The sequence below is a fragment of the Hyla sarda genome, chromosome 2, assembly GCF_029499605.1.
Source record: "Hyla sarda isolate aHylSar1 chromosome 2, aHylSar1.hap1, whole genome shotgun sequence".
NCBI classification, from domain to species: Eukaryota; Metazoa; Chordata; class Amphibia; order Anura; family Hylidae; genus Hyla; species Hyla sarda.
In genome coordinates, this window is record NC_079190.1 from 112190875 (window position 1) to 112206404 (window position 15530).

At 44.0% G+C, this 15530-nt stretch overlaps 1 protein-coding gene across 1 annotated transcript; it reads right to left on the minus strand.

Moving 5' to 3' along the window:
* Positions 1–913: 913 nt before the first annotated feature.
* MYG1 (MYG1 exonuclease) lies at positions 914–15530 on the minus strand. The gene is made up of 7 exons (XM_056555293.1): positions 15236–15530; positions 9203–9315; positions 8952–9111; positions 6110–6259; positions 3929–4051; positions 3612–3793; positions 914–1897 (listed from the first exon to the last, which is right to left on the minus strand). Exons 1-7 carry the CDS (start codon positions 15455–15457, stop codon positions 1738–1740), a joined length of 1110 nt encoding a protein of 369 aa, XP_056411268.1. The 5' UTR covers positions 15458–15530; the 3' UTR covers positions 914–1737.

A 15530-nucleotide genomic window follows, 5' to 3' on the forward strand; every position in this document is an offset into this window, starting at 1 on the left:
TTAGGCTTCTAATTCATTTAAAATGTGAATTAAAAAAAATATACTTTCAGATGTCTACTTTATTTTGAAAGCTAAGTTTTATATACTACTCACTCAGTAAGTATAAATATATGCAACCTATTAGTGTTAAATGATTTTTTTGCATTGTAAAAAAAAAAAAAAAAAAAAAAAATACAGCTTACTTTTACTATATACATGAAGGACAACTTGTGACAAAAAAAAAAAAAAACAATGTCAGAATTATTGTGATTGGCAAAACATTACCAGAGTTATTCTCTAATAAAGTCAGACATCCCCGATTTGAAAAAACAGGTCTAGTGTTTAAGGGGCGTACACAGGGATACAGTGTGGCTCCAAGTGGCTCCTGTGATATTGCCCAAAGTCCCGTGCTCAACTCTGTTCACAGGAGATGGGGCAGGAGCACAAGCGCAGTTAGTTTACAAACAGCTCTCACGCCCTAGACAGTGGTTTCCAAACTGTGCCCCTCCAGATGTTGCAAAACTACAACTCCCAGCATGCACTGACAGCTGAAGGGCATGCTACAATGCCCAGCAAGCCCGACTGTCTGGACATGCTGGGAATTGTAGTTTTACAGCACCTGGAGGGGCATAGTTTGGAGACCACTGCATAGTGGTCTCCAAACTGCTGCCCTTCAGATGTTGCAAAACTACAACTCCCAGTATGCTTAGACAGCAAAAGACTGTCTGGGCATGCTAGGAGTTGCAGTTTTGCAACTTCTAGAAAGCCGGCGATCTTCACTGCCGCCTCGGACAGCACCAATCACCCTGATTTTCCGGGCCAACGGATCACTAGGTCTCAGGACCCCCCCTAGGCGATGTCCTGGGATGGTCATCCTGTTCCGATCACCGCCCACGTATGCGGCAGTGACCAGAAACGTCAAGGGCGTAAAGGTACGCCCTTGGTCCTTAACAGGTTAATGAGGTAACATATTATACACACTTTGAGCCTTAGATCACTCAACAAAATAATACTTCTTTGTATAAAACTTTACAATCTTCTTTACTCCTCTGGAGCAAAACAGTAAATACAGAATTTTGACATCCCTGCAAAAAAATTGACAACTCATGTGGTCGCAGTAGAACAGGACAAAATTCAGTGGTATGATAGGTGGGATAAAGAATAGTGTCAGTAGTAGGTGAAGAAGGCTGTCCCATTATTATTATTACAGATTCATTGCCACAGTCTGAACACACTGCTCTCTGCTGACACCTCTGTCTGTGTCAGGAAGTGTCCAGAGCAGGAGAGATTTTCTATGGGGATTTGCTTCTACTCTGGACAGTTCATGACACGGACAGAAGTGTCAGCAGAGAGCACTGTGGTCAGACTGGATAGAACTACACAAATTTCTCTGTTTTATTCAGCAGCTAATAAGTACTGGAAAGATTAAGATTTTTTAAAAGAAGTAATTTACAAGTCTGTTTAACTTTCAGGCACCAGTTGATTTGAAAACATTTGTTTTCTACTTGTTTCCAGAGTTCCCCTTTAAGAGACAACATGAGGCAGATGCACTGAGCATTATAACACACATGAATAACCACTCTTAAGGGAAGCCAGTGACCAAGTCCATAAACTGTCAAGACACGCGGACAGATAGGCAGATTGAGAATAATAGAGTGTTGAATACAAAAATATTTACTGATGTCACATGGTATAAATACAAGTTGTCAGATTCTCCACATTTCATGATGTTATAGCCTTAAATACAAAACAACTCCTCTAGGACGTCAGTGCTTTCCGCGCCATTTCCAGAGCTCCTCCCTGGGTCTCATTTCCACCTATGAAGCCACTGGCATGAACAAAGATACAACCAGGAATGCCACTAACAGAAGAGAGGTCATCTGCTCGAAGCCCGCGCCAATCCTCTGGTAGAGAAAGCCTAGACAGGAGAACAAGAACAGCATTACCAACTCTTCCCCCAAATAATACAGGGAAACCAGGACATGTTCATTTTAATAATCACTTATTAGGCTCAGTGTGTTGGTTAGTGGATATTGTGGACTGCAGCCACTGTAACATGATACACACATTTTTAAATCGTTTGAGGCACCTTATAAAAGTTATGGGTTCTAGTGATCGCTTAGCTATTAATTGTATATGAAAATTACTCAACTGCCCGGACACCTCGCTGCTGCTCCGACAGCTCCCAGTCTGTCTCCAGACAACACAAAAATGTATTTAACCTATCACACCCAATAAGGGAATTAATAAAGCAAGTATGTCTGGTTTCAGGCTTATACAGCGGTCCCAAAAGTTACAATATTAATTGGTTCTGGGATGACCATTGTATGTTGAAACCATTGTATGTTGAAACCATAACTCTATGGAAACCTGGTAATTGGTTCTAAAAGCACCAAAATGTCATCCAAAAATAGGAAAAAGTGAGGATTAAAGAAAAATAAGTAGATAACTAATATATATAAAACAAATCCTTACATATAAAAGTAAGAAAGATCTGCTGGGAGCTGTAAATCACTGTCTGTCAGTGTTTCCCAAGCAGGGAACCTCCAGCTGTTGCAAAACTACAACTCCCAGCATGCCCGGACAGCCTTCGGCTGTCCGGGCATGCTGGGAGTTGTAGTTTTGCAACAGCTGGGGGCACCCTGCTTGGGAAGCACTGGTCTATGTAGAGGACAGGAGCTTCTTTGGGGTCCTGTACAGTGCACGCAATGTCCTAAAAAAAGTAACATGGAGCTGCCCTCACCTGGTGTCCTAAGGAGCAGCTAACCCTGGCACAAAGAGTAGTACAGAACATGTAATACCTCCCTGTACTGTAGGGGGCGCTACCAGACATCAGCCAGTGCATACGCTTCAGTAATACAGGGGTTTTACCAGTGAATGCCCATTCTGATTGGTCAGTTCATTGACATGTTTCACAGATCTGGACTCTCTGTACATTGTATGTTGAGTCTGGTTTCAACTTACAATGGTCCAGAAAAGACTGTAGTCGCCAGTCATCCAGCACTGAGTGGAATTCGCTCCATGCACTGATGACTGGGGTGCCGAGCCAAAGATCGCGGGGGACCTGCAGCGGGACCCCTGTGATCGGACATCTTATCCCCTATCCTTTGGCTAGGGGATAAGATGTTTTTCGGCAGAGTACCCCTTTAGGGTATGTTCACACTACAGTGTGTGAACGGAATCTCCGCTCGCTGAATTCAGCGAGCGGAGATTCAGACTGGCAGCCATGGCGGCGGTAGGACTGTGCCGTCACCATTGACAGCTATGCAGTGCTCGCGGACTTCCGCGCAAAGAATGAACATGTTCTTTCTTTGCGCGGAACAATTTCAGTGGCGGAGATTCACACTAATGTTAAGTTCACACCGCGGAATTCCACAGGAATTCCGTAGTGTGAACATACCCTTAAAAAGGAACTTGGTACATGGTAAACCTACAAGATTATATTCTATAAACAGCATAATATACTTTTGATTGTGGTAAAGCAGGGAAGCTAGATGGAACCAGATTTTGGCCAAGCCCTTTACCAGATCATAACTGTTTAGGTTTTAAACTGCTGTTTATGCGATTCCCTAACATATAAAGAAAGGCTTGCATGATGTAGATTAAAGATTTGGTTATGAGAGGTCACTTACCGGTTCTGAAAAGTGTTGGGGCCTGTGGGGACACACTGTACCCTCCACTTTGCGCTTTGATCTGGATAGAGGACATATTTAATTTGTTTTTCTAGCCCCATTTCCTTTTCCACCTGGAATAAGTGCTCCTTCCAAGGGCATCCACCTTGGGCCAAGACCACCACTTCTCCACTGACATCCACCTGCAAGAGACCATATTGTTATCAGTGCACATTACTGCCCCTAGAGGCAGACTATTGACAAGCACTCACTCACATGGCCCAGTATTGGCCTCTCATTCCAGCCCAAGCATATTAGACCAATTATGGCTACTAAACCTGGAATCTCTGCCTGATGGCTTCCTCCACTAAAGAGCGAGCCGGCAGCCAAGATCGATGATAAAAGTCCAAGCGGGACACAAACTCTGTCCCTGCCAGTTCCATCGCCTTCTTAAATCCAGTCTACAAAAAGGAAAATTATTTTCTGAGCAACAAGTAATAGAAAACACATTACATACTGAACTACTGAGTAATACTGTAAAGCTGTGCAATTTAAGCTGCTTTATCTGACATGCAATGTACATGAACAGCAAAGCTGTTATAAAATACTCCCACAGGAATACATGCACAAAATACTGGCCTGTTATCAGCTGTACTGAGAAACAGAAGGGGATATGTTTGCGCTAAATTAGTCACAGTTACTTTTTTTTTGCATCTTTTCAAGTAGAAATCACAAAGCCCTCAATTTGTCTCCAATCTACACCAACCCTGACCCGGCTTACAAAACTGGCTGGGAACAGCATCAAATTGTCGCAACACATTGAAAAGACGGAGAAAAAGTCGCAGAGGAGGAAACATACAAAGTGGTGTACTGGAGTGTAATTTAGGGGGGAAAAAATAAATAAAAAAAAAGTGTACAAGCGCCATATTTATCACATGCCATGTGTCCAGGGCTCAAGTCCTGCAGGAACTCCTGGGAAAGGAGTTCCTGCACTTTTTTTCACAGCAGGAACACAGTTCCCATTAGCAGGTGTCCTGCAGGACCAGCCTTTAAAGGGTTACTCCGCCCATAGACATGTTATATCCCCTATCCAAAGGATAGGGGATAAGATGTCTGATCGCGGGGGTCCCGCTGCTGGGGACCCCCGCGATCTCGGCTGCAGCACCCCAGACATCTGGTGCACGGAGCGAACTTCGCTCTGTGCTGGATGACTGGTGATGCAGGGCAGAGGCTCATGACGTCATTGAGGGGCCGTGACCGTGATGTCATGAGCCTCTGGCGCTCTAAACAAACGCTCTAAACAAACACCGGGAGCAGCAGGGAGAATGTGGGGGTCCCCAGCGACGGGACCCCCAGGATCAGACACCTTATCCCCTATCCTTTGGATAGGGTATAAGACGTCTAGTACCCCTTTAAGTGGAAATCTAGGGTGAGTTCCCACACTTTTTTCCCCAGGACTTGGCCCCTGCATGTGTCCATGAACACATTAACACCACACACATTAAAGGTGTAATTTCCCCCTCTTAATCCATGTTCACACAGTGGTTTTTCTTTGTGTAATTGTGCCGGAAAATTCCACTTGGAAATTCGGCAAAATTTACTGCACATAGAATTAAATGGGGATTCCACTGTCCCATTCAAACTGCTTTCCGGATTCTGCAAAAACATTGAACATAAAACATTTTGCAGAATTTGAGGGGGAATCCTATTGAACTCAATGGAGCTTTGCATTTCGACAGAATTCTATGTTTTGAGCAGACAGAATTTTTTTTTATATCGTTGCAGCCCATGCTGAGCTATTTTTGCCACCACTGCCCCTTATCTGTATATTCTGCCCAAGAAGCAAGCTGTAATACAGCCATCCCCGCACATTGCAAGGGTATGCACAAGATTAGGAAACAGGGCCTCCACTTCTGGTTGTGCAGAAGAGAACAGCTATGGCACAAACAACCATTCCCTATTCCAGCATTCTGCAAACAGTATGTCTCAGTGGGTGCAAAACAGCTGGAGACACACTGTTTGGAAAACACTGCCCTATTCCTATAGATTTTACTGGAAAGCCCCCAAAAGAGGAAAAAAAAGGGGGACAACAAGTACAAAGGCACATTACATCAATACATTCTTCCTGGTAGTAAGCATAGCAAACACTGTGGGCAGAGCGAGTAAGTGCACCCGCCTACATATTGATGTGTGGTGTAGTGATGACTATGAAAGGGATTACTTAAAATTTAGGAAAGGAGTTATTTTTTGCATGGAACACACATATGAATGCAACATCACAAATACATTCCAGCACCAGTTTTTACATTAACCAAGAGACCCCATATAAATGAACTCCATGGGGGAGATTTATCAAAACCTGTGCAAAGGAAACTTGCCCAGTTGCCCATAGCAACCAATCAGATCGCTTCTTTAATTTTGTAGAGGCCTTGTTAAAAATGAAAGAAGTGATCTGATTGGTTGTTATGGACAACTTTTCCTCTGGACAGGTTTAGATAACTCTCCCCCAATGTTCTTACTTCTGTGTCCTGATCAGGTTCATTCCAGCGGGGGTTGAGATGCCCAACTCTGGAGCTCAGGGTGGAGGTTATGTTGTATCTCTGCTCCCCGTCAAACTGCGATATTCCGTTGTCTACAGCGTCAATTTCTTCAACAAAGTTCTCATACATCTGAGAAATAAAAATACTATAGGATTACACAACACATTCCTGGCTTGACTTTAGGGAACCTACATGTAACAGCACTTTTTTAGAGATGAGCGAAGTTACAGTAATTCAATTCGTCACGAACTTCTCGGCTCGGCGGTTACTAACTTTATCCTGCATAAGTTAGTTCAGCTTTCAGGTGCTCCGGAAAAGGTGGATACAGTCCTAGGAGAGAGTCTCCAGCCCACCGGAGCACCTGAAAGCTGAACTACCGTATATATTCGAGTATAAACTGACCCGAATATAAGCCGAGGCCCCTAATTTCACCCCAAAAACCAAGGAAAAGTTATTGACTCGACTATAAGCCTAGGGTGGGAAATACATCATCCCCCCCCCATGTCATCATCCAGACTCCCGTCATTATCACCCTCGTCATCATCACCCTGTCATCATCCAGACCCCCGTCATCATCCAGACCCCCGTCATCATACACCCGTCATCATCCAGACCCCCGTCAATCCCTTCAATCAGTGGTCTTCAACCTGCGGACCTCCAGATGTTGCACAACTACAACTTCCAGCATGCCCGGACAGCCATCGGCTGTCTAGGCATGCTGGGAGTTGTAGTTTTGAAACATCTGGAGGTCCGCAGGTTGAAGACCACTGCTGCCTTTGTCATCATCCAGACCCCCCCTTTAGTTTTCTACTCACCTCCCCTCGGTGGGAAGGAAGGGTGAGCTGGTCCGGGCCATCTATGCTGCAGGGACTGTCCGGTGGGGAGGGTTAGTCGTTCCCGGGCTGGCCATCTTCACCGGGAGGCCCTCTTCTCCACACGGACGTTCAAGCGCAGGGACATCACAGACGTCTGCTGCGCACGGACGTCCCTGTGCGTCGTCGTCAAGGCAACGTCACTAGTCCGTGGCCGGCCCGGAGCGGAGAAAAGGCCCCCCCGGTGAAGATGGACAGCCCAGAACAACTAACCCTCCCCACCGGACTGTCCCTGCAGCATAGATGGCCTGGACCAGCTCACCCTGTCTTCCCACCAAGGGGTGGTGAGTAGAAAACTAAAGGAGGTGGTCTGGATGATGAGGAATACCCCAGATGTTTCAAAACTACAACCCCCAGCATTCCCCGCTGGGAGTTGTAGTTTTGCAACATCTGGAGGTCCGCAGGTTGAAGATCACTGAGAAGGGAATGACAAGCGGAGAATTCACTCGAGTATGAGCCAAGGGAGGAGTTTTCAGCACGAAAAATCATGCTGAAAAACTCGGCTTATACTCAAGTATATACGGTAATTTATGAAGGCTAAAGTCAGCAACTACCGAACCGAGAAGTTCGTGACCAATCGAATTACTGTAACTTCGCTCATCTCTACACTTTTTCTTATTGAACTTGCATCGATTTTAAAAGCGCCACCACTAGTGTTGGGCACTGATCGTGGTGAAGCCGCCCTCTCCATGGAATCTTCTCTTAGAAGATTAGATTGGAGAAATACCACTGTACATTGTAGAAATACAGTAGACGTTTCCATTAACTGTTTAACCCATAGGTACGCTTCAGTGATTACCATAGACTAGTGTTACATTTATAGTAACGCTGAAAGCTATGGCATGAGTTTTAACAGAGACTAGAATGATCCTAAGGCTATGGTCACATGGCGGAATTTCTGTGGAATTCTGCAAAATATACTGCATATTGCGTTGAATGGGGATTCAGATGTCCCACTCACATCGGCAGAATTTTCTCTGTTGAAATTCTGCTTTCCAGATTCTGCAAAAACATTTAACAGGCGTTTAAATTTTGCAGAATACTATGGCGAATTCCCATTTAAGTCAATGGGGCTTTGAATTTCAGTAGAATTCTGTGTTTTAAAGCACCCAAAAATTCTGAAATTCCCCTAAAATTTTCAAAAAGTCCACATCACGCTTTGCAGAATGGAATTTAAAGGGGTATTCCAGGAAAAAAAAAAATTCTGGCTCCAGAAAGTTAAACAAATTTGTAAATTACTTCTATTAAAAAAGCTTAATCCTTTCAATAATTATCAGCTTCTGAAGTTGAGTTGTTGTTTTCTGTCTGGCAACAGTGCTCTCTGCTGACATCTCTGCTTGTCTCGGGAACTGCACAGAGTAGAAGAGGTTTGCTATGGGGATTTGCTTCTAAACTGGACGGTTCCCGAGACACGTGTCTTCAGAGAGCACTTAGACAGAAAAGAACAACTCAACTTCAGCAGCTCGTAAGTACTGAAAGGATGAAGATTTTTTTTAATAGAAGTAATTTACAAATCTGTTTAACTTTCCGGAGCCAGTTGATTTATAAACAAAAGACAAACGTTTTTTCCTGGATAACCCCTTTAAGCAAACGCACAGAAATTCTGTCATGTAAACATAGCCTAAGGTCTAATTCTGACCGGAACCCGCTTGCAGCAGCCTCCCATTGTTTCACACGTCAGAAGTTCCAGATTCCACTGAAAGAATGAAGATGTTCATTCTTTTGGCGGAATCTGCTTGGAAAAGCCCATTAACCCATAAGTGACGATTCTGGGTGGCGTGAACCCATGGATTCCTCACGGAATTAGGTTAGTGTGCATGGACCCTTATAGCTATAAGACACTTTGCACTGTTAAAATGAAGCTGTGCTGAGATTGGTTTCTGTGGGTAAGAGTCTACTATTAGACAGCTTGAGAAATCTCCTTTATACATAATGTATGGGTCACTTACCTTATCATACAGAACCGGTATCATGGGGTCCTCCTCATCTGTTCCCAGAAGTGCGGCCAGTATCTGTGCACCAAAGTGAGCATATACCAGTCCGGCACTGCTCAGCTTGGTTACCCATGGCTTGTCAGGATATAAGCTGTTCATGGTTTCACAGAAGGATCTGCGAAATGTCGAAGGATGAAGAAGTTACAAAGTTGAGAAATAAAAATAGGCAACAAGATGCGGAGAGATAAAGAGACGTCTAGTTTCACCTCTGATGGTGGTCGTAACGGTTCCGAGAAGGATCATACTCTCCGCCTACATCGACAACAACATCGCACTGGGATAAAAGCTGCGGGTCCCGGGTTCTAACAATCTCTGCATCCTAAGAATGGACAAAGAAAATCCAAATTATTATGTGACATGTAGGGCGCAGCACTATTTACTCATTTCATACCTCATATGATCGGAGATTTGACCTATCCCATAGAATACTGTCTGAACAATACATACTACAGGTTTACTCTCGCCCCACTGATACAAACATTTACATTCAACTAAGCCGAGTCTGCATATGTATGAAATAGAGGAAGTAGTCTGCTTGCAATAATTATAAAAAATAAAATAAAAAAAGGTTCTACTTCAATTCACTTCACCTTTTTCAGGATCTCTGCTTGCTCTCTATGAATGGGAACATTATTTACATCAATAAGTTAAAAGGTTACTTTGCTATTTCCATGGTATACCAAGAGACTGCCTCAGTGTTTTCCGACAAAGGTGCCTCCAGCTATTGCAAAATTACGACTTCCAGCATGCCCGGACAGCCGAAGGCTGTCCGGGCATGCTGGGAGTTGTAGTTTTGCAACAGCTGGAGGCATGCTGAATGGAAAACACAGAACTAGAGTCAAGACTAGAGATGAACGAACTTACAGTAAATTAAATTCGTCACAAACTTCTCGGCTCGGCAGTTGATGACTTATCCTACATAGATTAGTTCAGCTTTCAGGTGCTCCCGTGGGCTGGAAAAGGTGGATACAGTCCTAGGAAAGAGTCTCCAGCCCACCGGAGCACCTGAAAGCTGAACTCATTTACGCAGGAAAAGTCATCAACTGCCGAGCCGAGAAGTTCGTGACCAATCGAATTTACTGTAAGTTCGCTCATCTCTAGTCAAGACCCTTTCTGGTCCACAATGACAATTTTGAAATATTGGAAAATAAACTCATCCTCCATTTTTACCAGACGTTAATATACAATCCCAGGAGCCAGTTACATCATTGGTCCCTGGATCAGCATCCATAGTATTAAAGGGGTATTCCAGGCAAAAACTTTTTTATATATCAACTGGCTCCGGAAAGATAAACAGATTTGTAAATTACTTCTATTAAAAAATCTTAATCCTTCCAATAGTTATCAGCTTCTGAAATTTTCTGTCTAACTGCTCAATGATGATGTCACGTCCCGGGAGCTGTGCATGATGGGAGAATATCCCCATAGGAGCTGCACAGCTCCTGGGACGTGAGTCATCAGAAAGCAGTTAGACAGAAAACAACAACTCAACTTCAGAAGCTAATAACTATTGGAAGGATTAAGATTTTTTAATAGAAGTAATTTACAAATCTGTTTAACTTTCCGGAGCCAGTTGATATATATAAAAAAAGTTTTTGCACCCTATTGGTGCTCCACAGCCTACATTGTAGACATTTTTTTTTTCTTTTAAATAAATAGGAAAAACAAATTGGCAACAATGTACCTGGGCCACATATCTTACAAATGTTACATATGTGGCCCAGGTATATTGTTGCCAATTTGTTTTTCCTATTTATTTAAATAAAAAAACAATGAAAAACTACTCTCATATTGGATATTGGTGGCAATACTTTTACCTTTTAATGCAATTCAGCAACTTTTCCTCTGGACAGGTTTTGATAACTCTCTCCCACTGTTGTGAAAGCACTGTCCTAGGGGGGAGGTCAAAAGTTTTTTTTTTGGTTGGGATCTGGGTGTTTAGACCCTGACCCATCACTAAAATGAACGGGGAGGAAAGTGCGTTCGGCAGCAAAATGGGAGAGATTTATCAAAACCTGTGGAGAGGCGAAGTTGCCCACAGGTTTTGATTAACCTGTTGGGGACGGAGGGGGTACCTGTACGCCCTCCACCCACTCCCTTTCTATAACGCGGGGCCATGCTGTGCCTCTAATAACGGCCTGGACCCGTGGCTAATAGTGCGGCACTGATCACGGTGCCGCGCGCTATTAACCCTTTAGACGCGGCATTCAAAGTTGAACGCCGCGTCTAAAATGAAAGTAAACTGCTCCAAGCTAGCTCAGTGGGCTGTTTGCGATCACCGCGGCGAAACCGCGGCATCCTGTAACAGCTGTAGGACACGAGGAGGCTCCCCTTACCTTCCTCCTCGTTGTCCGATTGCCGAATGACTGCTCAGTGCCTGAGATCCAGGCATGAGCAGTCAAGCGGCAGAATCATCGATCAATGGTTTACTATGAGAAATCATTGATCAATGTATGGGAGCTATAACATTGCAAAAACACAAAAGTAAAAAAAAAAGGTGAAGATAATTTAACCCCTTCCCTAATAAAAGTTTAAATGACCCCCCTTATCCCATAAAAAAAAAAAAAAAACTGTAAATAAAAATAAACATATGTCATATCGCTGTGTGCGGAAATGTCAAAGTTATAAAAATACATAGTTAATTAAACCGCACGGTCAATGGCACACGCGCCAAAAAAATCCAAAATAGCGTATTTTTGGTCACTTAATATCATGAAAAAATGAATAAAAAGCGATCAAAAATTCCGATCAATACTAAAATGGTACCGCTAAATACTTCAGATCAAAAAAATGAGTCCTCATACCGCCCCATACGCGGAAAAATGAAAAAAAAGTTATAGGGGTCAGGAGGACATTTTTAAACGTATCAATTTTCCTGCACGTAGTTATTATTTTTTCCAGAAGTACGACAAAATCAAACCTATATAAGTAGGGTATCATTTTAATCATATGGACCTACAGAATAAAGATAAGGTGTCATTTTTACCAAAAAATGCACTGCATAGAAACGGAAGCCCCCAAAAGTTACAAAATTGCATTTTTTCTTCAATTTTGTCGCACAATGATTATTTTTTCCCGTTTTGCCGTAGATTTTTGGGTAAAATGACTGATGTCATTACAAAGTAGAATTGGTGGCGCAAAAAAATAAGCCATCATATGGATTTTTAGGTGCAAAATTGAAAGGGTTATGATTTTTTAAAGGTAAGGAGGAAAAAATAAAAGTGAAAAAAACAGAAAAGCCCTCCGTCCCCAAGGGGTTAATCTCCCCCTATGAGACCACTCCAGTAATGGGACACGGCCCTTTGAGTGTGCGCCATCACTGCAGCGGGCTAAACAAGGACTGGCAGCAGACTAGGAACTTGGTGGCACTAGTTTGGATGGTATTTAAAAGTTATGTACTAGATTATTTTATTTTTTATGTTCTTTTAACTATATTATATTGCTTTAAAAAAGGGGTACTCCGGTGGAATTTTTTTTAAATCAACTGGTGCCAGAAAGTTAAAACAGATTTGTAAATCACTAATATTAAAAAAAAATCTTAATCCTCCCAGTACTTATCAGCTGCTGAGTACTACAGAGGAAATTATTTTCTTTTTGGAACACATTGCTCTCTGCTTACCTCTGCTATCCATTTTAGGAACTGTCCAGAGCATCATATGTTTGCTATTTTCTCCTACTGCTATTTTCTCCTACTCTGGACAGTTCTTAAAATGGACAGAGATGTCAGCAGAGAGCAATGTGTTCAAAAAAGAAAATAATTTCCAATGTAGAATTCAACAGCTGATAAGCACAGGAAGGATTAAGATTTTTTAATAGAAGTAATTTACAAATCTGTAACTTTCTGGCACCAGTTGATTTAATAAAATAAAATAAAAAAAAAGCCAAAAGTGCCAACCTTCTAGGAAGGCTTGATGCTAATGGCCATATTAGTTATAGAGTACCTATAATGTTACACTCCGTTCACACTACAGAGATTCCTTTATAGCAGCCTCCCAATGATCTCTTGTTCTGCGGAAGTGTTTCCCACCCAGGGTCCCTCCAGCTGTTGCAAAAGTACAACTCCGAGCATGCTGGGAGTTTTAGTTTTGCAACAGCTGGTGCCACCCTGGTTGGGAACCACTGCTGTGGAAAAACTTCCAATGAGGGATTGGATTCAATGTGCCATTTGTCAGTGGGACATTGCTTACGTCCACGGCAGAATGTTGCGGAAATAAGTGGAGATTCTGGACCATTTTGAATGGCGCCAATCCATTATGGAAATATACGAAGCTTCTCCTGAATGAATGAATGAATGAAACACGTTGCTTACTGCTTACACTACACTCCCGGCAGAAACCCTAACGCCAGCCCTGCTGCAATCAGTCATCTGCCCTAATTGATGCCAGCCCTGCTGCAATCAGTCATCTGCCCTAATTGATGCCAGCCCTGCTGCAATCAGTCATCTGCCCTAATTGATGCCAGCCCTGCTGCAATCAGTCATCTGCCCTAATTGACGTCAGCCCTGCTGCAATCAATTATCTTTTTGCGCCCTTTTCCTTTTATAAACCCCACTGTTTGCACATGCCAATTTTTACATTGAGAAAGAGGCTTGCTTAGGCCGCGAAACACGTTTGTTTGTAACGGCTATTGAATAAATGAACTTTTTCACACGCCTGCAACTGTGATTACTTGTGACGGTCTGCGCCGAAAAAAAAAGTGGAACTTTTAATTCCTCCATTTTATGTCTCTACGCTCGGCTGAAGACCCCTGACTGCCGATACCCGGGTGGCTGCACCGACATCTTTACGCTACTTCTGGTGGTTGTGTCTGGCACATAAGGTGAACGCGATTGCCCCTATTCTCTGAATTGATGGAGGAGTTTGCTCTCACTATCCAGACTACTATCCCATGAGAAGCTCTGCTTTGTTTTTTCAGAAACGTTTGATCCTTGACACGTGAAACTTCCATATAACGCTGTGGGTAACTGATTTTCATTTTTGACCTGCCAAAAAAATAATAAAATTTATGTGTGTGTGTGTGTGTGTGTGTAATATATATATATATATATATATATATATATATATATATATATATATATATATATATATATACACACACACAGTGACCACCCGACCTGCGATGGCCCCAACATACGATAATTTCAACATGCGATGGCCTCTCAGAGGCCATCGCATGTTGAAGGCAGCATCAAACATACGATGCTTTTGTATGTCGGGGCCATCGCATAAACGGCTATCCGGCAGCGCAGACTGCTTCAGCTGCCACCGGATAGCCGTTTACGGTGCCCCGTGCCCTTTGCTGACGATCTCTTCCCAGTCCTCGGGGCTCCGGCGCGTCCTCTTCGGGATCCCCTGCATCGTCGACGCTCTCCATCGACGTCATCACGCCGCTGTCCATTCTGTCCCATCATCCAATAGGAGTGGCGTGCGTAGCGACGTGATGGCGGCAACGGAGAGCGCGGATGCCGGGGAAGCAGAGGCCTTGCCTGAGCATCGGGACATCCCGGGCAGCGGTGACTGTCCGGAGCGGCGGGGACAGGCGAGTACAACTTCCTATACCAGTGGTCTGCAACCTGCGGACCTCCAGATGTTGCAAAAGTACAACACCCAGCATGCCCGGACAGCCAACGGCTGTCCGGGCATACTGGGTGTTGTACTTTTGCAACATCTGGAGGTCCGCAGGTTGTAGACCACTGTCCTATACTTTACATTGCACGGATCCCTCAACATGCGATGGTTTCAACAAACGATGGTCCGTTTGGAACGCATTACCATCGTATGTTGAGGGACCACTGTAGAGATATATATAAAAATGGAGGCAAGCTACATCAGCTACACCCCTCACGATTCAGCAGCTGCGGGGTAGTCCTATGGCACAGGCCACACAGGGTGGCGCTATAGTAGTATTCGTAAATCTGCCGCTATGTGACACGAGCATGCTGGGGATTTTTAACAGCTTCTCACTACAACTAAATTCCAGCAGCACCTATAGGATAACTTTCTATAACTTTATTAACAGAGACTATAAGAGAACAATTATCAACCAGAACTACAGTGAAACCCCCCTCTAAGAGAAGACCACCCCCCTTATCCAGACCAGGTGTCACGTGACGGCTGTTCTCCCCAATAGAAGTCTAGGACTATGGTCTTCTCATAGAGGTTTCCCTGTAGATTCTGGAGCCGGTGGCCGAGCACATGTTCCCGGGAGCACACGGTCAGGACCCGTCACTCCTCTCTTACTCTATAGGGCTCCAGCGTCCGCAGCAGGTAACACGCCAGCGCCTCGTCACAGTGGAATGTCCCGTTGTGGGTGCCGATTTTCGGCGCCATTAGTCGTTCCTCCCGCCGGGGCCGCTTTGGGTCTTCAGGCATCAAGAGTGGAGGGAAACCGCCGGCGGTGATGGAGAAGCGGATGCGGCACAGCAGACGGACGCTCCGGGACTGCAGGGCCACCCACACCATGTGGAACCAAATAGACCTGGAAGCGGAAAGGAATAAAGTGCGGACCCGATGCTTCCGGGAGCATATGCGGCCA

What these genes read in the sequence shown, in the direction of transcription:
- MYG1 (XM_056555293.1), bottom strand. Translation starts at nt 15,457, where the DNA reads ATGGTGTGGGTGGCCCTGCAGTCCCGGAGCGTCCGTCTGCTGTGCCGC. An exon ending in GGACGCTGGAGCCCTATAGA is followed by an intron (nt 9,316 to 15,235) that starts GTAAGAGAGGAG and finishes GTCCATTCTTAG; the next exon opens with GATGCAGAGATTGTTAGAAC. An exon ending in AACCTGATCAGGACACAGAA is followed by an intron (nt 4,052 to 6,109) that starts GTAAGAACATTG and finishes TCCTTTTTGTAG; the next exon opens with ACTGGATTTAAGAAGGCGAT.